Source organism: Colias eurytheme, chromosome 16 (genome assembly GCF_061535395.1).
Source record: "Colias eurytheme isolate Ceu_HAF_F1 chromosome 16, ilColEury1 Martin Lab GWU primary, whole genome shotgun sequence".
Classification (NCBI taxonomy): Eukaryota; Metazoa; Arthropoda; class Insecta; order Lepidoptera; family Pieridae; genus Colias; species Colias eurytheme.
In genome coordinates this window covers 4,044,399-4,072,024 of record NC_142995.1, presented here as the reverse complement: position 1 = coordinate 4,072,024, position 27,626 = coordinate 4,044,399, and the positions used below count along the sequence as shown (strand labels likewise).

At 33.3% G+C, this 27,626-nt stretch overlaps 2 protein-coding genes across 3 annotated transcripts; one reads left to right on the top strand and one right to left on the bottom strand.

The window, feature by feature from the left end:
• Window positions 1-231: 231 nt before the first annotated feature.
• PIG-O (phosphatidylinositol glycan anchor biosynthesis class O) lies at window positions 232-6,696 on the bottom strand. The gene is made up of 9 exons (XM_090110855.1): window positions 5,991-6,696; window positions 5,773-5,902; window positions 5,337-5,558; window positions 4,707-4,957; window positions 4,181-4,332; window positions 2,490-3,514; window positions 2,039-2,230; window positions 1,020-1,156; window positions 232-715 (listed from the first exon to the last, which is right to left on the bottom strand). Exons 1-9 carry the CDS (start codon window positions 6,522-6,524, stop codon window positions 542-544), a joined length of 2,817 nt encoding a protein of 938 aa, XP_089966981.1. The 5' UTR covers window positions 6,525-6,696; the 3' UTR covers window positions 232-541.
• A 3,605-nt stretch (window positions 6,697-10,301) lies between these two features.
• Window positions 10,302-27,621, top strand: LOC149901715 (uncharacterized). Of its 2 annotated transcripts, XM_090110795.1 has the most exons (6): window positions 10,302-10,712; window positions 11,856-12,031; window positions 22,498-22,757; window positions 23,541-23,777; window positions 24,331-24,421; window positions 26,318-27,621. In XM_090110795.1, the coding sequence occupies exons 1-6, from the start codon at window positions 10,594-10,596 to the stop codon at window positions 26,365-26,367; spliced, it is 933 nt and encodes a 310-aa protein (XP_089966921.1). In that variant the 5' UTR covers window positions 10,302-10,593; the 3' UTR covers window positions 26,368-27,621. The 2 variants fall into 2 exon arrangements, with proteins under 2 accessions (XP_089966921.1, XP_089966920.1); XM_090110794.1 differs by lacking the exons at window positions 10,302-10,712; window positions 11,856-12,031 and adding an exon at window positions 19,257-19,728.
• The last annotated feature ends 5 nt before the right edge of the window (window positions 27,622-27,626 follow it).

The following is a 27,626-nucleotide window of genomic DNA, read 5'->3' as shown; positions in this document are numbered from 1 at the left end:
TGTAATAAATTATTATTAATACAATACAGCCACAGGTTGTATAAATCGTAGTAAAAAGATAATATTGCTTCTTTCGCAATGAAAACAAGCGGTGAATATATTTTGTTCTTGTATCTATAACAATAGTCACTTTGTTACTTTTTAATGGTAACATCTTCTATGAAACATTTTTTTTTTATTAGGGCCGCATAAAATTTTCAGATAAATTTGTATAAAACACTTTTGTTTAAATACATATTTAGTGACTCACATTGTTAATATGAAGGATTTTATTAGAAAAAGACGATGATAATCTTGAACTTTTCTTTTAGGATATTATTCTTTTACAAGTAACAACCTGAAAACGGTTGGATCGATTCTTATTTTGTTGCATTTGTACCCACAAAAAATTTAAAAAAGTAAAAAAAAATCCACAGACAACTCAAAAAACTGCACAGTCTCCTACCTGTCAAACCACTTGCACAATTTATTTAGCACATCAACCTCCTAATTATTGCATTATCAAAAAAAAATCAGTCTATCAAGCATTGTTTCGTTTTTGTCAACTGTTTCTGTTATGTGCTGGCAAGTGCCACGCGGTAAGTGCCGCGCCGAGTAAAGTGCCGAAAAGTGCCGATGCGCAGGCACCGGCTTCGAAAATTAGTTTCGGTGTGAACACGCCCCATATCATTAGGTGCCGGCAGTGGATCGTGGCTGATAGTGCGCATGCGAATACCTACAAAATGTAAAAAAATGAAAATTGAAAATAATGCTTTGTGTGCAATAAAGTATTTTTTTTTTAATAATTTATCGGCAATTAAATTTACTTTAATTAGACTAGATTTATGAAACCACACAGGATAATATTTTGTTGAGAAATATAAAATGATTTATTCATTAAAAATTAGAATCATGTCTTTATGGAATCGAATGATATACATATTAGTTATGCAGTTGAGAGAATTTAAAATTTTAACGAAGTTACTTCATTGACGAAAATTCTATACATAAAACTAGGGCCTCATTCTGCAATAACTTACCCTGACAGCAAAACAAAGTGAAAACTTTAGGCAAAGCGTGAAAACAGCCGCCAATTGCGAGCGAGGGCCCATCGAAGTGCCATTGCGTCCCCAAAGGGCTAATAACGGCACCGTCGCACCATACATCATTGGCATACCTGGGAAAGTCGTATTGGAAGTTTTTAATTACATTCTATCATAATATTAAAGTGTGTAAGTGGTTTAACTAACGTCGTTACGCCACTTTTAACTCAAGAACTTCTGAACTGTTTTAATGACTGATTTATTGGATTTATCTTGGAATATTTTTAACATAAATTCGAGTATCTCTTCCTATTCCAATTTTTAGAAGATCTAATTTTCATTCTTGCGTTTAGAATGTCGGGCAGACAATATTCGAAAAACCATATTTCATACTCATAATATATTAATGCCTATTATGATCTGTCCTATTTTACTACAAGTTACAACCCAAGGAATTCAGTAACCATACTTTATTTTCAATGTAGGTATTTGATCAAGATAAGCCTTATCTAATAGTGTCACAGTAAGTTTAAGTAAATAATTAAAAAATAGGACTGAGATTTTGCTTTAAACGCAAGTAGTAAGATAAGAAAGTATGAAATTCTGTTTGATGTATGTTGTTAGCTCAGAATTATTTCGATACCCTTGTAACTTTGCATTGAAAAATATTAACCTTAATGTTTCTTTTACTTCTTAATAATATGAAAAATGTGTTAGACCCAAATTATTTTTACGAATTTACAATTAAGTAAATTTATTAAACAAACTTTAATTAAAAGCGAAATTAAAATAAATCCTTCCAATGATAACTAACACTGTACCTAATCAAGATGTATTCAAATTTAAATTGTTTAATTTGCAGAATGTAGAATTACGAAGATGTTAGGTAATTACAGATAATATAGATTCTTAAACATTCTGCTGTAATCCAAGCAAGTCCCAAAAAATTAAAAAAAATTTCATATTAAAAAAAATCTTAAAAATTCAACCTCCATATTACAATCCCTTCAACTCACCAAACAAACTGACAGTCATCAACACAAACGATATAGCATGTCCAAACGGCAGGTAATTAGGGTCACCAGCGTGAAAGACAGCTGTCCAACGAATATGGCTCAACGTGGGATGGTGACCAGCCCCATAGAAATGGTAGGACGCTAGTAATGCCCATATACAGGCTAGGCTTGAACTGCACCGGGAAGATAGAGCTGAAATACAGTTTAGAACTGATGAAAAAAAAATGATAAAAAAGCTATGTGAACATTTTATAAAAAAATTGACTGAAACTACGAGTAAAATATTACATGTATCTGATAATATAGAAATGTAATTGTAGAAATACAGTATTTGGATTGAATATTATCTTTATTTAGTACACTTTATTTATTTGAAGAATTCTAGAGGTTTCAAAGTAAAAAATTAATTCACATAAAAACCAAAACACATTAAAAATTTCAATATACTTACAATATTTCGTAGATCCTTCAATCTTCATCAAAGCGACGATGTTCAGAACCAAAAATCCCGTCAACAAAGCGAATGCAGCCGCAGGCGCATACGAGGCGCCAAGCACCAAACAGTTCGCCAAATAAAACAGTAATCCAACCACCACTAAAGGAATCGTCGGACCATTGCGATCTTTCTTCAAAAGAAGTCCAAACATAGTCACAATGAACAGCCAAGCCACTCTTGCCAATAGTCTAGAACGAGTCGGCGACCCAAGTGAGCCCCACCCTACCGCCCAATGAGCACACGTAAATATACCCGCTATAACTATCCCATATCCCCGCCAAGCTACGTGTCGCCTAGCAACCGCTACAACCGCCGCTACAGAACCTAACGCTATAACCAACGCTGCTCTAGAAGCTTGCCCAGTTGGCAAATTACCCCCGGACGTCCAACAATCCCCTTGTTCCTCCCTACAACCTCTATACGACCTAGATAAAGCTAAAACTACCCCACACCCCGCCCATAAACCTAACGCTTTCAAATTACTAATGTTCCAGGCAATTACGCCCAAAACGCTCAAAGACAAGTACGATAGTACCGAACCTTCTTCTATTATATAGCTGTTGGATGCTAAAACAGCTGCGGATGCGAATAAAGCAGAACGGGCGAATCGCTCGTAAAACTGCGTACGACCTTCGTACCATTTCTGAGTAATCCCATCCCAATGGAGTATAGCTAACGCACAAGTTATCGCCCCTGAAACTAACCCAGTCGTCAGAATAATTGCACTTTCCAGATCTTCAAACAATTCGAAATAATATCCAGTGTACACCAATGAAATGCACACTGCATTGGAAATTATACCAGTAGGGACAAAGGAACTGGCAAATACATGAGGAATTCGTTCCACTGGGATTCCTTCAGCTATGATCCAGTTGAAAAAGATTGCTAAAAGGAGCAAAAGAAGTGCCCTTAACATCGATAGCGAATCGAATTCAACCCACACTTCTCTAAATACGTTCCGTATCGTGTCTATTAGTGACCTGAAACAATGTAAAAGGAATAGTTTGTTGTAGTAGGAAATAGAGTTTAATTTTAAATAATATTCAGTTTTAACCTATTTTACTTTCGTAGGTAATCATTTACATAGAAATTATTATGTTGTAGCATGAGATTAGATAGGATAAATATGGAACTCTAAAAGAATGAAATGACGAAAATTTTATAATATAAAAAACGATTGGTCAACTTTTCTAAAATTAATTAAAAAAAGTATAAATGTAGCATTCAATTATTGTCGTCATAGTTTTCTTATCACTATACTGCAATGAATTGCGTCAACATTTCTAATCATCAGATAAGAATTTACTTAGAATTAAAAGAATAATTTTTCTTACAAATTCGTAATATTTTACGAACATAATTAAAAAATAAAACCTTCCAAATCTTTAAATATTTAGGAAGTGCCTTATGTATCAGACAAAATCAGAATTTTAGTCTATGATTTACATAGCAACAACTCAACGAGTGAGGTTTAATGATTGCATTTGCAACACATAAACATCTCTACCAAATCTTTTGAATATAAACAATGCTCAGAAAAACTCATTTTTGCATTAATAAGATAAAAAATAAATCAGTTTATCACATACACTTCAAATTTTAAAGATACTGAGATATCAAATTTCAAATTATCAATTATATATTACCTGACATCAGCTACATAAGTTTTAAGATCTTCTTCTGTCTTTACATTAAACGTTTTTTCTATCTGGTCTCTTGTAGAATTAATCAGTTCAGCCAATCTATCTAGGGACACTTGCTGAGATTCTTCTCCATATCTCACTAAATATTGTGATATCTAAAACAAAGGACACAATTTAAAATTTAAAAACATAGAAAATAAGTTATTGTGGCATTCCAAACAATGTCATGCATTCTAGCCTCGGCAAACAAACATATATCTTACTACACTTCCTTTTTTTGATAATAAACTATAGCGACACTTTACACACAATTTTTTAAACACAAAAACACTTTCCAACAATAAAGAAAGATTGTTTAAGTTTCCTCAATGTAAAATAAATTATCAAAGCAATTTAAATATACACACTTGTCTTGCTTAACAACTCAAATCATCACATCCACTTAAGAAATAAATATTTTTTACTAACTCATAAGTTAACACAGTTGAAATTAAATTTTAGCACATTAATTTTTTTTTCAAATACTCACTTGTTTCAAATTATTGCTCAAATGCAACAACGTATTAGTCTTCGACATTTTAGGCAGTAACGGCATCAATACATTGCCCAAGGACGGAGCTGGGGGGACACTTCCTATAACTGCAGTGACTGTAGGAGCTAAGTCAGTTTGCTGTATCTCTCTACCGATTTCAATGTCACTGCCTTTGCCGGCAAAACCACCTTTGTAATACGCAAATAAAGCTGCAGTTCGCTCTGCTTTCGTCCCTCCACCGTGATCACCTGAATAATGTTTTATGTTAGAATATGGCTAGATATTTGTGGAATAAAATTAAGAATAAAAAACTGTACATTCTCTGGAAAGAAAGAAATAAATTTATTCATTTATTATTTAAGAATGGATGAGCCCACCTGCGCCTTCGTCAGCATGCAAAAGATTTGAAATGATAAAAATTAAAATATTCTTGTTTCTGCACACAATTTTAACAGAATAAAATCAATGGTTACAATTTTTAATTTTACATATTGGTTGGAACAACTGTTACTGGTCATTTTTTTTATAAGAGAGTTCTTAAATTAGATTTAAAAAAATATTAAAGTGAAATATTATCTTCATTCTTAAACCAATTACAAATTCTAGTTCAAAATGAATAGAAAATACCTGTTTCAGTCATTCCATGATCACCAATGACGTACAAAATAGCATCAGAAGGCAGTGCATCAATTATTTTCTCCAGTCTATTATTTGTTTCATTCAGTTTTCTCATCATTTCTGGATGGTTCGGTCCATATCTGTGACCTGCATGGTCTACTCCCAAATAATGTGCGAGTAGAAGCGTCCAGTCATCTTGCTTTAACTCATCATAGATTTTTGAATCAACTTCTACAAAAAGTGAAACATTTATAGTAATATTAGTATTAACAAAAATAAAAAATATTGTAAGGTATTTTTTAAAGCAATTTTTCTTGTGTTGTTGTGGGTATTTTCATTGTTATGGACTAAATCTGCTTTCAAATCTCCCTTTCAATAATTTTGTCTTTCTATTTGCTATAACTAACTAAAAAGTTCTAATATAAATATACAGTACACACTATACCTGTATCAACAGTATCCAAATCCCAAGTATGAAATGAATACATAGCATGTGATCGAAGCCAGCGTCCTGGCAGCAACCTGGACCATGTATCATCACCAAGAAGTACAGCATGACCATTACTTTTAACCACCTTATAAAAAAATGAAAATTAGAATTTAAAGACGCATTATTTTTCTTATATTTGATACCTCACACTACAAAAAGAATGATAATCATACCTGGTCTATCATATTGTCTTCATGAAGCTCTAATGCTGCAAAATTAGAACTTGCATCAACAAATGTAGGAAGAGACCCAGTTACAAGGGCCTTCACTCTCTGAAATGTAGTTGTAGGTGGGTCTGCCATAAAGCGGTATAGCCTGGATCTTTCCGGCCATTTCTTTAGGGTTTTGTGTATAACAGGCAAGCGATTTTGATAATACAAAGGGCTTTCTAGATTTTCATCGTATTCTGTGAAGTCGTACCGTAGCGAGTCAACTAAAATAAGCACAACTCTGTTCCGCAATGAAGAACATATTAAGGGCGCACCAGGATTGTTTAAAAAAAGTTCAAAATCATCGGATTTACAATCGACTGGCGCGGTTAAACTTTCTTGCCCATCACAACCAATTTTTTCATAAGACACACATTGTGATACATCATCAAGAGTTTTTCGTGATAGTAGAAATCCGTGCCCAAACATTAATATCCCGGCAATAATTAAATAAGAGAACCAGAGAAGATACAAAATACAATTCCATTTCTCTTTCATTTTTAGCTGATTCTATACTTGTTTTTGTATGAGGTCATTGGTCAAAGAATTATTCTTGAATAAAATAATATAGAAATATTCATTAAATTATAGAAAAGTCTTAAATCAATTAGAAAGAACAGGGATCGGGAAAATTAATTTAAATGCGAGGAATGAGGATTGAAGAAGGCTGTCAAAACTCAAAATACACCGCGTCTGATTGTCAAATGTCACTGTCACAACCCACAGTCAATAGAAAAATGGAATATGCTCATGTTCGTGATAACTCCTTAAGCGAGTGTGGCTTAGCCGAAGGTGACAATGATCATATATTTTTTGAGTGCCCTAAACGAAATTCCTCACTTTTGGATCTCCTTCCCCCTGATGTTCCCCGCCCCACTAATTTTAAATGTTTATTGTGTTTGGTTCCCTCCTCATTTGTTAACGTTTTATCCAAATTTATCCACCTCAATAATCTTAAATTTTAATGCTTTGCTTTTGTATATGTCCTGTTTGGTTATCCAGGTAAGACTGATCCAGCATTTGAACTGCTCAATCTCTTCCGTGATTTTTCCTCAGCACAGAGCATCAAGTTGCTACATTATAACCGTAGTCACTGAAATAAACGTTCACTTCTTCTTCTTTTTTGTCTATGGCCTTCCCAATCCCAAAAGGACGGATTCTGCCAGTGTCAAGTGTCATGTGTGCACAGATCAAAATTGAACGTTTATTTCAGTGACGGGCGTATTCAGAAAGAAAGCTTGAAACTTATAAGCGCTTATCGGCGCTTATAAGCGCTGGTAACCCGCACAGGAAAATATATGAACATGCGCTTATAAGCGCTGATAGGCGCCGACAAGTTTCAACAAGTTTCAACAAACTTGTCGGCGCCGATAAGCGCTTATAAGCGCTTATAAGTTTCAACCTTTCTTTCTGAATACGCCCTACGGTTATAGTGTAGCAACTTGATGCTCTGTGCTGAGGAAAAATAAACGTTCAATTTTGATCTGTGCACACATGACACTTGACACTGGCAGAATCCGTCCTTTTGGGATTGGGAAGGCCATAGACAAAAAAGAAGAAGAAGAAGAAATGGAATATGCACAGACTCAGATAAATCCACAGACTGTTCATGATAGACATACCCCTACATGCTTAACGTTGAATGTTCCAACTACAGCAACGCTTCGCACAATCGAGCACTAGAAAAAGTAATGCGCGTGAATTGATGCGTGCAATCGATTTATCGTTAGTAATTATTAATTGTTGGAAAAAATTTTAAAGCTTTCGTTTCATTGTAGTTTTTTCGAAATAATCAAAGTTAATTCAAATTGTGTTAAAAAAAATAAATATAAGTATGGATGAAGGTACAAACATTGAAAAAAATGTTAATGAAATAATCAAAATCCAAATTACTTAAAATAACCGTAAATATTTTTCAACCAATTTACAATTATTATGTATACCACTTTATTTACACATTAATGAGGTTATTGCTAACTCTATGAATAATTTTTTTTTTTCAACACTGAAGCGCAATCTGCTGGTGCGTTTCATGTTCCAATTAAGCATCAGCATAATTCGGCATTGTGCGGCACTGAGTCGCATTATGCTCTGTAATTGGAAAACAGCCATAATTTACGAACGAACTTCGAACGAAGTCTAAACAATTCGTATTAAAATTTGGGTCGATAAACGGAAAAAATAACACAACCGCGTGAACACAGTATTTTGTTTATTTATTTAAATATATAATGGGTGATGTCTCTAATCGTTTAATGCAACATAGTACTGAATTACATAATTAAACCTAAACCGATCGGATTTTTTGACCGTTGAATGACAAACTGGCTTAGAGCGTTTTCACATTATCCGATCCGATATCGGATATCGGAAGCCGATAGCCGATATCCGATATCGGAGGGAAGTAAAATGTATGAAATATGTACCTGTCTTTCACATTGTCCGGTCCGATATCGGATATCGGAGCCGACACCGATATTCCCAGTGGCTATCGGACGATAATGTTCAGTGTTGCCAACTCAATTTTCGAAAAGGCAGTATACCAACAGCAAAAAAGCACTAGTTTGTGTATTTTCAGTCTTATAGGGCGCTCAATCTTTAAAAAAATTCTTTGCTTTTAACCTAAAACCCTTTCTATTAAAAGAAACCTTTTTTTATTAAGAAAACACACATTTAAGTATTTATAGGCATTTAAAATACGATTTATACGGCAGGTATTTTTATTTGCCGTATTAAAATATACGGCAATTGGCTGAACTGAAGTAAACAAAAATATATTGCGTTCTTAAATTCAAATATCTATCTTCGAAAACATTAGTGTCTATCATCTTTATTTTATCTCATTCTGCCTCGCTCCTCCTCCTACTCGGATGTTGGTTGTGCTGTTTATTGTATTGTTGTCATTGAGTACTTTGTTTTTAACTGACTTCAATAAAAGGAAGAGATTTCACACCGATTTTATTTTTATTTTGAATTTAGTTACAACAAAGAATACAAAGTCTGAAAACTCTTAATTCTAAAATAATTGCTTATGACAATAAAATAATTATGTATCTTTACTTACAGGAAATTACAACAATCATATTACAAATATATTTGAACGAGTGACAATATTAGGTATTTTAGGATATTACAGAATACAGTGTAATAAGAAAAAGAAAAGAAAATGTGAACAAAGATTGTATCACTTAATAAATTTATCATAGGTACTAGGTACATGAACTTTTATAAATGTATGTAGTGAAAAAATGGTAATATATATAAGTTGTAGGTAGTAGGTATTGATATAAATTTATTTAATTTATAATGTGTTAACATAAGTATATTATGATATACAAATGACCGATATCAAAACTATTTAGTAAATAGCACATCTAAATAATATGCAGTATAATTTATAATTTGTGATATCAAATCTTTTTTTACATTTTACTTTTCTTTTTTGAAGTTGTTTTTCTTTATCGTAGTTATTTTTAATGTACGTGTACAACTATGATATAACATTTGATTTTTTTTTAATTATACCTTTTTTTTATCAACTGGCAATTTAGTTTAGTTTTCTCTAAAAATTTCTGGCAACACTCATGATGATATCGGAACGTTTTTATCCTCAGAGGAATAATAGGTTTATTCCTCTGAGTTTTTATCGGACAATGTGAAAAGGCAAATTGTATCCGATATCGGATATCGGCTATCGGCGTCCGATATCCGATATCGGATCGGATAATGTGAAAACGCTCTTACGCATAAATTCCACCTGCAAGTAGACTTGCAAGCTGCTGTTAGACAGACTGTCGGACATTTCTTGCGGATGTTTTCTTGCAGATGGAAACGCGGCCTTACGTAGAGACTTTCAAAGTTTTTATATTGTGATCTTAATATAATTCTTAGCAAACAGGCACTAGCATGTGTGAACTGTGAGTGCATGAGTGATGAATTTATGATTTCATGACTAAATAAATTTAAATTACCTACTGTAGTTCGATTTATTGAAATAGTCTTGTAAAATTATTGCAAACACGGAAAATTTATAATCTCATTAAATTTAAACGTTTTAAACACAGGTTTTAAATCATGTAAGTGACGGTGTTATTTTCAAAAACGGTTATTTCCATAGGTTATTTCCTTGTTATATTTTCTGAATTTCGCCCTGTGATTTCGCCACTCGTCAGCAACCATGCGAGCACCAAGGCAAGCACGCATGCGAGTTGACAAACACAGATGACAAATGACAATTTACTGACATATGACTGATCACTGACTTAATTTCTGAACTGAAAAATTGCAAATAATTATGAATTATGAAAGTGAAATGTACTGGAAAGTTTTAAATAGTATTCAACTTTCAAATAATATTCTATTAATTTTAATAGTTATGCTTTGATGTTGTGAATGTTCCATAGTATTTATAGTTTTGAGTTAAACGATACCGTAATTAAAAAACATCGTCAATATTACTATCAGTTTTCAACTTTAAGGTTATTTTCCTACAAATACAACAATCAAGATCATATGTATTGATAAAATCAAAACATTGTTCACGGCATGTTTTATATGTGTGTAGAAAATGTCGATTACTTCAAAGGCCAACAAAGAAAACTTTCGCCTCTTGGATTTATCCAGTGACGAAGAATCAGAAGATTTGCAATTAGAGATAATTCCGAATAGAAAGAAGAAAATATCAAGGTTTGTATTTCTTCTAAATACGATATTATTTAAGGATCGATAAAACATATAGGATTGATAACAATAGTTGTTTTGATAGACTATTACTGAGAATCAGAGAATAATCTAGAAATTATCCAAACCAGTGATCTAAATTCGACTTTGTTATTACTTTTTATCATACCTCCAATTCACCTTTATTACTCGCTTAATATATTTTTTCTCTTTTGCTTCATTTATTTTATACTAGTGGTCCGCCCCGGCTTCGCCTGTGGTACATATTTCGCAATAAAAGGTAGCCTATGTCCTTTGTCGGGTATCAAAATATCTCCTTACCAAATTTCATGCAAATTGAAATGCATTGATGATTGATGCATTTATAATATTAGTATGGATTACGATAAATCCACACACATAAGCAACTTTGTCGGTTCTCAACAGGAATATTTTCCTTGCTTTTGCAAAACAATTATATTGATTTTCTGCACATGTTGTTTATTTACTTATTTTTTTTTATTTTGTAAATTCAACCAAATATAGGTTGAACTTAAAATTTAGCTAATATAGATTTTAATAAATTTCATTTATCAAGTTACTAGCTGCTCCATGCGGTTTCACCCCCGTGGCTCCACTCCTGTTGGTCGTAGTGTGATGATATACAGCCTATAACCTTCCACGATAAATGAGCTATCTAACACCAAAATAATTTTTCAAATCGGACCAATAGTTCCCGAGATTAGCGCGTTCAAACAAACAAACAAACTCTTCAGCTTTATAATATTAGTATAGATTTTAGAGTTCAGTGCCGTCATATTGGCTTCATTTATTATGTTTTTGATTAAAAAAAAATATATATGAACAGGTTTTTATTGGCTTCAGGTTCCAATCTTTGCCATGTGGTTTGCAATCACACAAATTAGAACATAGATTATAATCTAATTGATGTAACACCAATCTTATGACAACATTAATAGCATCATATAGTGAATATAGTGAATAAGAATAAAATTAATTAAAGATGTACGATTATAACAATACTGACTACAGATTTGAATAGTTGTTGATTTTCAAGTGTGTTTTAATACTACACAGCTTAATATTACAGCTTTGAAAGATTATATTTTTATCATTATATCAAAATTTTAAAACAAAAGTTTTTTCTAGAAAAGAGCGGAACAGAGGCATCCAACCTCGAGCAGAACCGAATATAGGACAGGAGGTACAATGTGCGCTATGCTGGGCCGTGCGAGGTACTCTCGTGTTGTGGCTGCTGATGCTGACGTGGATCTGTGCGGCACTGTACGACCAGGTCACTACCATGAGAGTTGACATTGCTAAAGGTTAGTGGTCCATGCTATATCCTATTTAATATTATAAATGTGAAAGTTTGTATGGATGTTTGTTACTCTTTCACGCAAAAACTACTGAACCGATTACGATGAATTTTAGCACACATATAGAGGGTAACTTGGATTAACACATAGGATAGGTTTTATCCCGGAAATCCCACGGAAACGGGAACTATGCGGGTTTATCTTTGAAAATGCGAGAGAAGCCGCGGGCGGAAAGCTAGTTAATTAATATTGGTTTAACATAACACATTTAATAATATTACGTCTTTGACAAGTACTTTTGAGTTGATAAATTGAATAACACAAATCTATATATATAAAAGAAAGTCTGTATGTTCCAACACTTATAACTCGAGTTCTGCTGAACCAATTTTCATGGTTTTAGATTCGTTGGATTTGTCTCCGTCCAGAATAGAAGAATAAATCATAAAAACAACAAAAACTAGACGAATAAATATTTTCCCAAAATTTTGATTTTCGTACATGTCAATCATTAGTTGTCAATCCTGTCAAATACGGAAAATAATGTTTGACATTCATGCGTTCAAAAATGTATTATGTGTAAAATAATAAAAAAATAAAAAGGGTGAATAAATATTGTTTGTATTTATTTTAAAATCAATTATTAAAAAGTGCAATAAAAGCAGATACATAAAAATTCCTCAAATGTTTGTGTTTACGCGTGTTTTCAGAAATTAATAAGGTATTTTTGGTGGGGAAACTAACCAAGAAGTTTAGTTCGATTAATTATTAAAAAAATTCTATAAAAATGTAAAAATTCTGACAATTATTTGTTGCGATTTCGTCGACTGCGTCAACAATATTGCTATCAAATTGCTATAAACAAGCTAAATTGCGTTTTTAAGATTACATCCATTTATGCGATGCAATTAGCACAGAAGAAGGTGCAGAAAATGTTAATCTATTGATTATTTTACCGGCGATATACCTACACAGGTAGCCCAAGTGAATATGCGCAAGATGCAATGACATAATAATATGTTCGTCATTATGGTCGGCCAGATTTATTCATTACATTTAAGTATATGTAATCCGAAATGGATGGAAATTATTCAACTGCTGCTTCCCGGACAAATATCAAGTGATCGGCACGACATCACCACACGTGTTTTCAAGCAAAAAATCCAATCACTGATGAGTTACATTAATGGAACACATCTTTGGGATTATTCAATGATGGATGTATTCAATCGAATGACAACAATCTGGCTTGCAGCATGCACACATTTTAATTTGGTTAGTCGAAAGGATTCGGGCAGATAAAATATATAAGTGTGCCGACATAACGTTGTTATCACAAATATGATTCATGGACCGTGTGACACCATCAACCACCAATCACCATGCATGGTTGACAGTGAGTGTACCAAAAGGTATCCACGAAAATTGATGGCAGAGACCATCACAGGCAACGATGGTTACCCACTGTATCAGCGTCGATCGCCCAATGATAATGGTAAAATTATTATCACAACTAAAGTGAAACGAAACGATGGCGTGGTCGATAACAGTTAAAGAATGAAAAGAGTTAATCCACGCTGCACAAATTATTAAAATTCAGTCATTTTTCTCTGAGACGTGTTTGAAGTAATAAAATAAAATACTATTACATATCAATCCATATAATTATTTATTTTGTATCATTGTATTACGTTCATCAAAGCCTAAATTAGTTCAGCTAAAAGGTAACACAACATTCATTGACAGGGCGGTACGAAGTTCGCCGGGACAGCTAGTTGTACATAATTTAATTTTTAGTATTATATTTTGAAAATGCTTTAAATAATAACGTGTCATTTGAGCCATCTTTCGCCGTACTGTGGTAAATTTTTGAAAAGTGTACAATGTTGGTTCATAGAAATGAGACACTTTTAGGGCTAAGGACTGGTTGTTTCATAGAAATGAGGCACTTTTAGGGCTAGCTTGCGTTTGTAATAGGATGTATTTTTTTATGGGAAGGAAATATTTTTATATTCTAAACATCAAGTTTTTGCAAAATCCATACCACATCCCACATCTTTAAAAATTGTAAACACTTTATCGCCTAAACTAGCAACTACACTTGACAGGACATTATTTGGCATTTATTTTTTGCCACTTATCATCAGATATCTGCCAAAGACCGTTCCTTAAAAAATTGTATAATTGAATAAAATATTCAGTGAGAAAAGTTTATGTGGAACAAACAGTGAATCATACCAAATTTTTTAAGCTATTACATAGCTTCTATCGCGGGCCTTGAGCGCGAGGACCGAATCCAGAAATTTAGTAACGAAAAACCTCACGCTCCCCACTCCGACGGGCACGGAGGTGATGCTTGAAGGCATAGCATGCGATAGCTTTACCGCGGCAGTCGTCGGGGACTGCCGCGGTAAAGCTATTGACGTCTTTTTTTTAAAGTTGACCAGAGTTACAAGTGACAATATAATAAATTTTATATTTTACTTCATAAATCATTCTAGTAACGAAGGACTTTACAGGATCGAATTTGTTGTATAATAAATGATGTTGTTACATGCATGTAGCGCTGCGTTTCGAGGCCGCTGTCTTATAATTAATTCAGTAACAAGGGTGGATACAACGGACGATATGAAATAAAATTATTCATTTAATGGTATTAATACGTATTATCCGCTGAAAAGGGAAAAAAATATTTTTGAAACAATTTTCTAACTTGCATCATAGTACATACATTCGAATCCCGCCTCGTGATCGAATTTTTTCTAGTCTTTAAAAATGTATAAGTATCGTACATTTAGTTTATAAGAAAACCATTACACGCTTTCCTACCTAGCGCAGTTGGGCTAACAGTAACTCTGTGTCTCTGTCTCGCACGCTTTTATACCCGAACGGCTAAACAGATTTTAATGAAATTGGATATTAAGAGGGATTCACGATTGACGTAAGATCCTCCTTTTGCAAAAATAAAACTGGGAAAGTAGCAACTTACACCATGCCATAGTCAAAAGTTATTTTCTTTGTTATTACGAATTCGCTTACCATTAGGCAACATAAAAGCAATTTTTTTTTTAAATCTTCATTTGGTCCAATAATATCAGTTCGAAATCGCGTTTTCTACGCCTGTTGTAGTCTTAAATATTAAAGTATTGTATTAATGTACATTAATTCTGCACATTAATTATTCTGCATTAATAACTATGCGTGTAAAATATTCTGAATTTCACAATCCAGTTCTATCCGTAAAATTAATCAAGTTTAACTTTTGCTCCGACGCCTTGTCACCGTACGCCTAATTTCCCAAAAGTAATATACGATTCCAGAACTTTTGTTTGTTCCCTAATATATGTGATATCTAAGTGTCTAGTGTTCGCGCATGCGTCCTGACGTCACAGTTACGCTGCTCTGACCTCCCGGGAGGCAGTCTACTACAAAGCGCTCAGTTTTTTTCTCGTATTTATCACTATCTGGTGTCTTTTAATTCGATTTATAAGTGTTTTTATCAGTATTTGTTGTTGAAAAGTGGGGAACTGTTGTGCTGTGCAAAAACACGTCTGTGCTTTCAGTAAACATATTTATTAGTTCTTAAATATTTCGATCTGTGTCACGAATTTTTGCGTAATATTCTCTTCGTTTTTGTTATGTTTATGAAGTATTTATTATATTAGATTTTTATTTATTGTAATATATTGTTTATTTATTAAATAATATATAGAATTGTCGTGGTGTAAGTTGCTATACGCATGCGCTACGTCCATTCACTGCGTCTGGAACTTATAGGTCGATATAAGATAGTGTCTCGCTTATCATAGGTATATTTGATTACATGGCGCAATTTTGGGGAATTGTTTTATAAGTGTTTTATTATTGAGAGTACCTTTTATTTACATTTAGTTAAATTGAGTAAATTAATAAAACACGTAAGTAGTTTACAAAAGCGTTAATAATGATTAAGTCGAGTGTAAATTGTTTTTGTTCATTTAATGAACCTTCAATATAATATCTTGCGAACAGAGATTTAAGCCTCTTAATACGGATGATAACAGATGATAATAAGATAAAATCGTAAAGCAAATTCACCAATGACGATAAGAATTTTATAATTGCCGTGCTGTCACAGCAATCATAACAACGTTAATCGTTATCTTGTTAAACACTAGATAGTAGAAACCAATTGTGATATAATATAGGTATGTAATAAAGATATTTTTAAATGTTAGGTTTCTTTTGATACCATTTTTACGAAAGCTCTGCTTCGGTTCCTTGTTATAATCAGCAGACGTATGAGAATGGGATACATATTAGGTTTTATACCTAGGATTTAGTTAAATGCTTTCGATGGCTTGATGAAATAGGTTCAAGTCCTGCCTCGTGATCCAAATTTTTCTATTCCTTCTCAGTAATTGTAGATACGACTCATCCAAATATGAGAATCCATCTGAATTATTTACCTTCTAATTTATTTAAACATAAAATAAAGTGTGTGTTACCTGTATATGGCACTTTTTCCGTCACATCCTTGATTCCATGTACCATATATGGATTGAAACATCTCGAGGTTTTGTAATTACGAATTCTTAAAACTGCATACAAAAACCCTTTCCGTTGTGAAGGTCAAATTAGTTATACATGCATCGTTATAGTAACTGATTATAACCAGAATCGAAAATTTACATGACCTCTACCGAAATCGATTAATAATAATAATTTATTGGCTTTTCAAGAAAAATGTCGCCTTGACATATTATACCTACCTTAATGAAAATAAAGGTACTCTTTGTGTAAGTGTTATGGGGAAAATATGGCTATTAAATAGGCAATTATGAGAACATCATTTTTTTCCAATGCATAATAAAGACCGTGTGACGATAGTAATATTGACCTGACGTTAGTTTTTAAGAGCTCGGAACGATCTGATGATCTCTATGAGCTATAATCAATCCTGAACGTTACTTCATAATAAAGGTCGATTCGACATTCTGTTAATTGTGACCTTTTACCATACTTCTGCAGTTTTCTCTAGTACCGGAATTCATAACTGACAAGTCAGAATTTAATAGCTGGCAATTTAGTCTTCACATCCCCGATTCTTAAATACCCAGAAATGTAATAAAAATACCTATAATTTGAGTAACCTTATTATGCTAGAAAGGTCACCAGTTAACACGCATACGCAATGTTGGTGGTCTATATTGTAGGTACCTAAATAAATATCTCAATAACGTTTGAACTTCCATACAGGATTGCCAGGGCGCGGGTGGTTCCGTAATTCTATTTCCAGCCAATTCCTATCGTAAATCGCATTGGTAGCATGTGTGTAGGTAATGTTTCCTTTGTTAACTGTTTTATTTCCTTTAGAGGAAACACTTTCTTCTCTATATTGTTTTATTGCAATTAAATATTTTCTTCTAAGTAGGTTTGGTCGTTGTAATCACCAAGGAAAAGTGTCTTATTTTTAAATTAAATACTTAGGTATATGAAAAATATCTGTAGTAGTCTATCGAACCGTTGTCGATACAATAAAATTGAAGATATTAAGTGGCTTATTAAAAAAATCAGACCAATAGCCTAGAGAACTGTACAGAATACATTAAAACATTTGTCAAGTTCGTAGGTGCATGCAATCACAAACAGATTCGCGACAATGCATTATTTCCTCTAATGTAAATTATGTGCTTCCGCGTTGACTTTCCTCTTTTATAGGAAAACCTTTCGATTGCGGACGCGATCGTGTGTCCTTACATGCACTTCGGTAATAAGGTGATTGTCAATTATCAAGGGCCTATGCAGTTGATGATGCTACAGTTCACATTTAAGTACATTCAATTGCGATGTTGTTTAATGTTCATTCATTAACGATCATTCAAATACTGTGCCAATTTGTGTGGCCTAGAAACACAAATTTACTTGTATATGATATTAATACAAAACTGCGGCCTCCTACTACATATATGTGAGAATCTTGAACAAAGAATACATTGGTCGTGTACAAAAAATATTCCACCAAAAATGATATTATTTCTGCAGCTACGTCATACATAATAAAAAAATCAATTATCATAGCACCACTTACTATGATTAAATGCTAATACTTGTAATTGATACGCTATAATATACTAACTCTATTCATTGTGCCATTTATAATCACTTAATTACGAAAAACAAACGTTCTTTAGGCATATTACTTAAAAATTCACACATAAAATAAATGATAAAATTATACAAATTATATCTCGATAGTTCCCAAGATCAAGGTTAGCAACATTTCAATGGCATGGCCTCACAAATGAGGGTTCCCTTCTAACGTTCAGAGTTCAGGCAGTCACGTAGTTAAATTGCGACCTAGGTTAATGTAGTGAGGTGATTCTATAGCAAATAACGTTCAAACTTCAACAGAACAGATAGTATTATGTTTATAGAGGAAGCTATTGAGGAAGGCTAGTCAGTCTGGATGATAATGTGCCTATAAATATATTCTGTGTCTCATCTAGAGTTGCCATTGCGAACTTGTATTAAGGTTTTAGATGGATCTTTAGAAAAGTGTGAGCAAGGGACAAAGATCTCCGTCTCCCTTTTGTCATTGTAGGGTATGCGTTACTGTAAAGATTCCTGCTACTGATGTGCATCTTTTGTAAGGGTTGTGTAATAACTCAGGACAAAGCATGGTTCCATCTCTACGCAAATAAAAATACGAAAGTACTTTTATTCAAATGAAATTATTACGATAATTAATTGTTAATCAACATAACAATCTCTTTGCAATATGATTAGTTATAATATAAAACGGTGTACAAAAATAAACGAATCGAATATTCTAGGGAAAATATGAAAGCACTTTTCCTTTTCAAACGAAGAGAATCTAGTGAATGCGCTGTGGCTTGTAGACACACTTGAACTACATTCGTGAAAATCTCAGAAAAGAGAACTGAGATTTGTAGGTGATACTTTCCCTCGAAGACATTTTCATATTTTCATTTAAGAGCTTTTAATATCAAAGTAGATATTAATAGGGTAGAATAAGTCTGCAGTTATCATAATATCATGAGGTTATAATTTATTATCTTATTAAATGTGAAAGTTGTTTGCGTCATAATATACTTATAATAATTACTATAATATTATTTCTTGTAAAGCACTTGCTTCATTGCCCCTGGGTAGATAATCGAGCTATAAACATAATTAAGATAAAGTTCTTAACACAGATCGAATAGTAATTAATCCAGTCTAGCCAATAAAATAATCTCAATTCCTACCGTGAAGTGAAGCCGCAATTTATTTGTTTACATACAAAGTTGAACATTCGATAAACGGACGTCGCGCCGCGCGGTCGTGTACAGTGAATGTCGCTAGTGCAGTGCTCGAAATTCGGATGTGTTCACGGTAGCGTTGGAGAGTGTGAAGGAATATGATGGAGAGCGGCGTGCACGCAGTGCCGTTGCGGGTTGGTAAGAAAATGAGGAAACGGAGGGAGTTGGACGCTCTAGTTGGCGGGCCGGGTTCTAGAAGTGGTAGACTTTTGTCAGCGTCCAGTGATGAAGGGGAGCCGTGGGGACGACGGACGAGTCGTAGACGAAGATCTCGACCCTTCGTGCGCCTGGCAGCGGCTCTGGCGCTGTGTGTGTGCGTTGTATCAGCAGCTACCGTACTGTGGCTATTCGTAGATGTTCGAAGGCAGATCGTGTCCCTCAGAATTGAGATGGATAGAGGTACATATCATTATGGTTGTTCTTACTTGCAGTAAAAATCAAAATAAACACAATAATGTTATAAGGTCAATAATAATTATTAATAAACTATCTGACCCGACAGTTGTCTTATCTGCGCGCGAGCTGTAAAATATGACGTTTCAATGATCATTTTTTTATATTTTTCTTGATTAAAAACGTCATGATAAATAAGAACTTTTACCAATTATTGTAAAGTAACTTTTACACTAAAGTACACACATACAAACGAAAACATAAATGAAATCAGTCAAGTCTTTCTTCGGCATAGCTTAAAAATTTTAGCATGCTGCGTGAAAATAGGGGTGTTTTTTTATAGCCATAAAAACGAAAGATTTCCTGATTCCCTACTCGCATTTATACCGTTATAGATAATAATTAAATCCGTATTCCTTTTTATCTTCCGTGAACCGCATTCCACTTATCCGGGTCTAGCAATAAATTATAGATTATTTTATCAATAAACATTTTATTTATAAAGAATGCTACGTTTAACTCGAATGTAAACAAAAAAGGAGTACACTGACATTTATTTACCACAGCAAAAAGTACACAATGGTTATATTGAGGAAATTAAAGTCTGCGAATTCGATAAATCAGAATTCTATAGTCTTCAATTCAGGTATCAATACGTACCTATATACTGAAAATAAATATGTTCTAAATATATCTGTATAATAATAATATTTATACGCAATACTTCAATTACTATTTACTTTATGAAATTACCTATTGAAGTCTCAGTGCATAATTTAAAACTTCATGGTGATAATTACATTAAAAAAAAGTTTTAAACATTCAGATCCAGATAAGAAGAATTAAATAAACATTATGTAGATAAGGTCCTAATATAGTTCTAAATGGCTAATTTCCATACCTGTGTGTTTGGTTTGCTAATACGATATACATTTTAGCGTATTTAGTATAGCAACGTTGCTATCTCAAGGAAACTTTTCGACCTAGTAAGATAGAAAGTTGATCACAACCCACGCTGTAAAAGTTCATGAGTAAAGAACAATTGAAGTAGGAAGCCACACCGCCTGTCTTACTTCACAAAGGTCATCAGGCCTCATTATATTAAAAATTCATTCATAAATCGATACTTACTACTTTGTTAAAACGAGGTGACCTTGACCCATGCGTAACAATTTCCTGTGGTAATTTATTTTATAAGTAATTAACTAATCAGCCTAATTCATATAACGTGATGATACGTTAATATAACACTGGGCTATCTAACACCGAAAGAATTTTACCAAAACGGACCTTGTGATCAGTGCGTTCGAACAAACAAACAAACTCTTCAGCTTTATAATATGTATTAGTACATATAGATTTTCAAAGACAACCTATACGTATAATTACGCATATTAAATCAGTAAAAGGATGAAAGGCCTTCAATAAATACAGTAAAACTTAAAAATTAATCCATCGATTAAAATCAATATCATGCCTTGTCATTTGTATTTCAATGCCACACTTTATATGGAGTAAATTATCTGTTAAGTATTAACGAACATATACGTATACATAATAGAATGTATACGTATATATATATCGTATCTTTTACACAAAATAACCTATAATAAAATGAATCGATACATCGTAAAGTGGCTTGAAAAGACGCCAAGTATGTAATCTATTGTAGATTGTATAGATATAAAATATAAACCAAATCGATTCTCTGACTTTTAGAAGATAATATACCCATTTACCCATTTAACCCAGGTATAACCAATAATTACCCATTTAATAATTAATTAAACACACAATTGGTTAGAAATAATAGCATTGTTGCTTAGGTGAAAACATAGTAATATTTTTATTATTTGAAGATAGTTTCTAGGCATTTAGGAAATTTTTCATTTTTAACATATGAATAATATAACCGACTTAGCTATATGGTCTTTGTATTTACTTGTTTTTTCTGCAATCACCATCAGTATATCGTTATTTTGGACTGAGCTTTGAAAATAGACTTTACTTTAATAAACATTCAAGTCCATTAAATAAAAAATCTCAATTTTAACCACTGATGATTGGTTGAACATTAAACCACTTGCTTAAAAATACACAGACAGTAAGTATGTAGTTAAAATTAGAGCTGACAGAAATAATATGAATTTATTTAACTAAAACAATAAATTTTTGCTAGGCAAATAATGTAATATTTTTATAGAGACGAATATGTTTAAGTAGCCATTGTTTAACTACCGACTTACTGTCGTCATCAAAGATCGTTGAGGTCAGCGTATGATATTTTGAACTCAGTTTTCGATGTTAGTGTCAAGGTTTATTTGAATGGTTTTATGAACATATTAAGTATCTAAGCATTTTTGATCGGATGGACAGCTTTTACTTATCACAGACTGATATCACCAAATTTTAACTAGACACATCAGGCATTAACTCTCACTCGGTTCCACTGTTCATATCCCAATTAAAGATACCCTCGACTAATCTGCAATATTATGTATATGAAATACTACCATATGTGTTCTTCTAGATGTTTCTGGTGGCTTTGCCCACGTGATCAAAGGAAATTCATATAGGAATGATAATATATATATAAGCTTATATCTCTCTCAAGCCTCCTTTATTTGTCCCAAACTCAAAATCCACACCAAACCAACTCAAAATCCATAAAAGCGCTTTATTGCGACGTGAAAGAAAGACCCTCAAAGAAGCGCACGAGAAGAGAATCTCTGTTCATTATTGTATTAAAAACAATAAATTTATTCTTGTTCGCAGTAACAACAACAAGCGGCGGAGTCGGGGACGCCCTACAAGTATGTCACACAGCAGCGAAAGAACTAAAAGCGAACGCGAGCGAGCTAAGTGCAAGGATACTCAAACTGGAGTTGCAGCACGAAGAGCTCTCGCAGCGAATGAAGAATGCCCAAGAGGAGTTGGCCCTCGTGTCCGGACAGTTGTCCGCGGCGCCAAAGTTAGCTGATACTCCTAGAAGGATTGCAGAGTTGCAACGGACGGTTGCTGACTTTGGTTCACAGGTAATTTGATAATAATGGTGTAATAATTATTGTTGATAAATGTAGGATTAATTAAGGATATGAGCTGGCTTATGGCCATGTAAGATAGAGCAAAATTTGAATGTTTTCATTTTTAAATCCTTTTGGTGATACTTTGTCTGTAAAATTGCCAGTGAGGTCTAGAGTCTAGAAAACATTTCATAAGTTGACGATTGTCTTTTAAAATTTAATATTTGAAAAATTGATTGACTTTTTTTTTTCAAGCTGACACACAACTGAAAGTAAATTGTTTATCAATAATGCAATTAAAGCATTACATTTATTTTATTAATTTCTTTATGTATTGCAATGTAAAAGATAACCATAATACCTTGGACGTGGTAACAAGCGTTTCAAAATTATGGCATGTTGGCAGTTGACACAACCGCAATGCGCCTATTACATATTATATTTGCTAATTTTTGTTGATAAAATAAGTTCATTGTTACATTTTCTGTTGTGGAATAAATTGATAATATTTACATGACGAGAAAAAGCGAAGAAACGTTTTTCATACTTTTTCGAATTATGGGCATTCCAATCCGAGAAATTACCTCAAAATAAATCGTAAAAAATATATTTCTGAGTTAGAAAAGATATAGGTTCAGTTCCAATCCTTCAAGTTTGCTTCTTTTTAAAGTTCCAAAATTATCTGTGACAACAATCTGTAAACATTCATGAGCATACAAAATGCTCTGAATTAATACAATGTGGCATAGTCTTTTGTTATATTATTACCTTACTAATCAACAATCACCCTTTCAGATAAAAGGCTTCGACAGCGCGATAGAATCAGCGCACAAGCAAGCACTAACCGCTACATCCAGTGTAGAGGAGCTCAGGAACTATGTAGTGCACTTAGAAGAGAGAACTAACGACACTATAGCGAACGTGTCGACCAATTGGAAGAAAGGGGAGGAGCTTAAAGTTCAGCTAGTGGCCTTGAATACGACGTTAGGGAGTAGGATGGATGGATTCCAGGCGATTCTCGATGGAATGAAGGTGAGTCGAATTTGTAGGGAAGTTTAGGGTAAAATAGGTTCTCAAGCAATACATCCAGTGTAGAGGAGCTTAGGAACTACGTAGTGCACTTAGAGGAGAGAACCAACGACACTATAGCGAATGTGTCGACCAATTGGAAAAAAGGGGAGGAGCTTAAAGTTCAGCTAGTGGCCTTGAATACAACGTTAGGGAGTAGGATGGATGGATTCCAGGCGATTATTGATGGAATGAAGGTAGGTCTATAGAATTAGTAGGGACAATGTATAGGGTAATAAGCTTTTTGATAGATTTGGTGGTTGATGATTAGTCAGAATGTCTCTACAAATTAATTTTAAATTTTAAAATTGTGTGCTTTGATGTCACCATTAAAGTACGTAAGCTTTATATTTCCAGTAAATCAAATCATTGAACAAAGTAAAATGAGACAAAAGCGAAATTTCGCTACTTTTTAGAATCAGACAAAAGATTTTTCTTCGGCATCATTCGACCTATTTCCGATCGCAACAAAAACGTATTCTGTAGCATTATAATATTGTTTTATCATTTATTCCAGAAACCAGTAGAAAAAGCGGCAGTAAGTGAAACGCCGGTAGCAACTAATGCACCCACTGCCTCCCCCACAAGTACCACTACCTTACCACCAGGTAAGATATTTTTAAGTTTCTTAAAAGTAAACAAATTAATATGAGGTTTTTATTTGCGAGACAGCTTACGTCACCAAATGTTCACATAATGATTACATAACGAACATAAACAAAAATTATGTTAAAAACGAATTAACATGATCAATCTTCCTGCATTTTAAAAACATTATGCTAAGGTCATATAAGAGAATAGTGATCACTTGATGACCTCAAGTGTTAGCCCTTTTAGACGCGGAAGCTTTATTATGACACCTTTAATTACTTCCCTAAGTAAAGTAATGTTTATTTCTAATTTATATTTGTTGTCTATAAAAAATAGTATAACTACTAAACTCCTAGTTCTAATATATGTATATGTTACGGCTAAAGGTAGGTGAGAACATAAACTTAAGATTAGCCGGCTAAACTTAGGTTTATTTTCGACGAGGTGTTAATGTTAGTTTGTTCTATCTTTAGCCGGCTAAACTTAAGTGTAACCGCAGGCCCGTGGCTAAAAATGTCGGGGTGGGTAGATTTGGTTACTATAATACATGTAAGGAACAGGGCGAGTGTTTTCTGGCACTTCGCCGGCTGCTGCCGCAGCACGCTCGCTGCGCTCGCTCGGCTCGTGCGGGTCTTAAGAGTTCTAACCTAACCTAACCTAGCCACCAGCTTTCTGCCCTGAGTCGGGGTGGGTAGATTTGGTTACTATAATACATGTAAGGAACAGGGCGAGTGTTTTCTGGCACTGTGCGGGCCCCTCAAGCCCTCCACCGGCCCGGCGCTAACCAAATCTACCCACCCCGACATTTTTAGCCACGGGCCTGCGGTTACACTTAAGTTTAGCCGGCTAAAGATAGAACAAACTAACATTAACACCTCGTCGAAAATAAACCTAAGTTTAGCCGGCTAATCTTAAGTTTATGTTCTCACCTACCTTTAGCCGTGACATATATATAAATAAATAGGCATAAACCTAATAGATGTTTTTCTGTGTTGATTATTTTTAGAATAGATTCAATGAAAGTAGTGAAAAACAAACAAAAAAATTAAGGAAACAAAACATTTAATTATTCAATAACTTGTTGTATTTTTGTAGCATAACCTTGAGTTAAAAATAAACTTTGAATTTAGATGTTTTTCGAATAATAAATAAGCAAATTAATAAGCACTTAAGGTTGGAGCCATTTTGTGAATTTAGGGTCAGAGCGAATATTTTTTGCTCGATTGCTTTATTCTGATGATATAAATACGGTGCCATTTATAAATAAGCACCGATTATCCAGGCCCAAAGAGAAGCAAAAAAGTAATATCTAATTCTCTGGTAAGGTCACCGAATTTATACACTACACTGTTATACTTCAAAATATATAATATTATGTACAAATGTGGTAGCAAAGTATAGCTAATCTTTGCTCTAGTGTAGCAAATCTTTAAACTTTGTGCATACAAATTCGACCGCCTCCTTGGTACAGTGGTTGACGCGTGAGCGTAGAACCGAGGGGTCCTGGGTTCGATTCCCGTTGGAGACGAAGAAAAAAAAAATGTCTCGGTCTGGCAGGACACAAGGGCTGATCACCTACTTGTCCCTAAAGAAAATCGATCAGTGAAACAGATGTATGAATAATGCATCTGCCCCTTACCCCACTACGGGGACACGGGACTTCACTTTTATACAAATTAGCAGGTACATTTTATTTCTCAATAAAGTACTACAACTAACATTGAAAATTGTTTGCAAAGTTTTAATAAACCAAAAGTGTTCGGTTTCCTAAATTATATTGGATTAAAATATTCCATAATAACTTCACTTTAAAGACATAAGTCTTTAAAGTAAATTACTTACACGTATTTCACTTGGTTTTGAAGAATTTATTATACTTCAAAAAATACTTAAAAATGAAACATTTTTTCTAGGTCCAGCAAAGCCAAGCGTGCTCACAATGAAGGAGCCGGCCACAAGTTAAAACAACGATTGCTCAGAATTTTTTCAAGGCAACATTGCGTCCACGCGACAAATATGACGTAGTTACGGGGTTGGGTTGGCGTAACTAGAGGGAGGGGTAATAAATGGGCAAAGGGGTACTAAAAATCCGATAATTCAAAGTAAAAATCGTAAAAAATCTAGTAAAAAAATATTTGAAAAGAAGTGTGAAATTTTTTTTGCAAATAAGTTTGCAAGTAAGTCTGTCAAAGACGTGTTAAATCGACTCGAAAGTGGTTGATTTGAGGTTAAAATATTTGAGTATCGGGAATTGTAATCGCTCATATATTTTTTTTAAGTAATGAAAAAACATTTTTAACTTTTTTTTTGAAAAATCTTAGAAAGACGATTCTATAAAGATAATTGCTTCAATTTTTTGCACTAAGAACTGATATTTTTTAGTTTTTACCTAGTTACGCCAACATGTAGTGAACGATCCCTCCAATTTAGATGAGTTAAGAGTTGCCGTACACAAAAATTCATTTGTTTATTTTTTCTCATATATTTTATCAGCTGCTGGTATACATGGCTGTGTATTTTATGGAGACCATATTGAATATAAAAAAAATATTATAAAGTTAGTGTTTTAATAAAAAGAAAATTTTTTTCCTTAGACAGTCAGGTACAAATAAATGCTTGCTGAATATTTATGGGATTCGATTTTAATCATAGAGTTTATTATTATTTTTGCATTAGTATTATTTTTGAATAAAGTAAAACATTTTATTGTAAAGGGGGTAGTTCGGAAAGTATTTATAAACGTATTTATAAAAGTATTTATTATAAAAAAATATTTATTCAAAATAAATACCTTGAAAAATATTAACGATAATCAATATGGCCTTCGTAAGTACGTATTTAATAGAAACTAGTCTAATTTAAGTTTATAACTTGTATTTATATTTTAATATTAAAATTATTTAAACTAAGTTACACACGTTAAAATATACTTTATTTTGTAATAGAGTTTATTTCAGCATTTCTCTTTTAATATTTTTAGAATGAAAGGATTGTAATAGAGTAATATAAATAAGGAATAAAGATGTGTCAAGTAATTTTTACAGAGATGCCAACGAATTCGATCTCAAACTAACGATGATAGGAACACACTGGGTGATTTTTATTCGATAAATAATATTATAAGGAGTTTAACCCAGTATATAGAGTTACAAAGAAAATCGCAAGAACACAAAAACGAAGTAAAATTTGAAAATAAACAATTTAATGCATCTTAAGTTTAAT

Coding starts and splice junctions, on each gene's coding strand:
- PIG-O (XM_090110855.1), bottom strand. CDS start 6,524: ATGAAAGAGAAATGGAATTGTATTTTGTATCTTCTCTGGTTCTCTTAT. Junction 5,903..5,990: donor AAGACAATATGATAGACCAG/GTATGATTATCA, acceptor TTTTTTTATAAG/GTGGTTAAAAGTAATGGTCA. Junction 2,231..2,489: donor TGAAGGATCTACGAAATATT/GTAAGTATATTG, acceptor ACTGTATTTCAG/CTCTATCTTCCCGGTGCAGT.
- LOC149901715 (XM_090110794.1), top strand. CDS start 19,428: ATGATGGAGAGCGGCGTGCACGCAGTGCCGTTGCGGGTTGGTAAGAAA. Junction 22,758..23,540: donor TTGCTGACTTTGGTTCACAG/GTAATTTGATAA, acceptor TCACCCTTTCAG/ATAAAAGGCTTCGACAGCGC. Junction 24,422..26,317: donor TACCACTACCTTACCACCAG/GTAAGATATTTT, acceptor CATTTTTTCTAG/GTCCAGCAAAGCCAAGCGTG.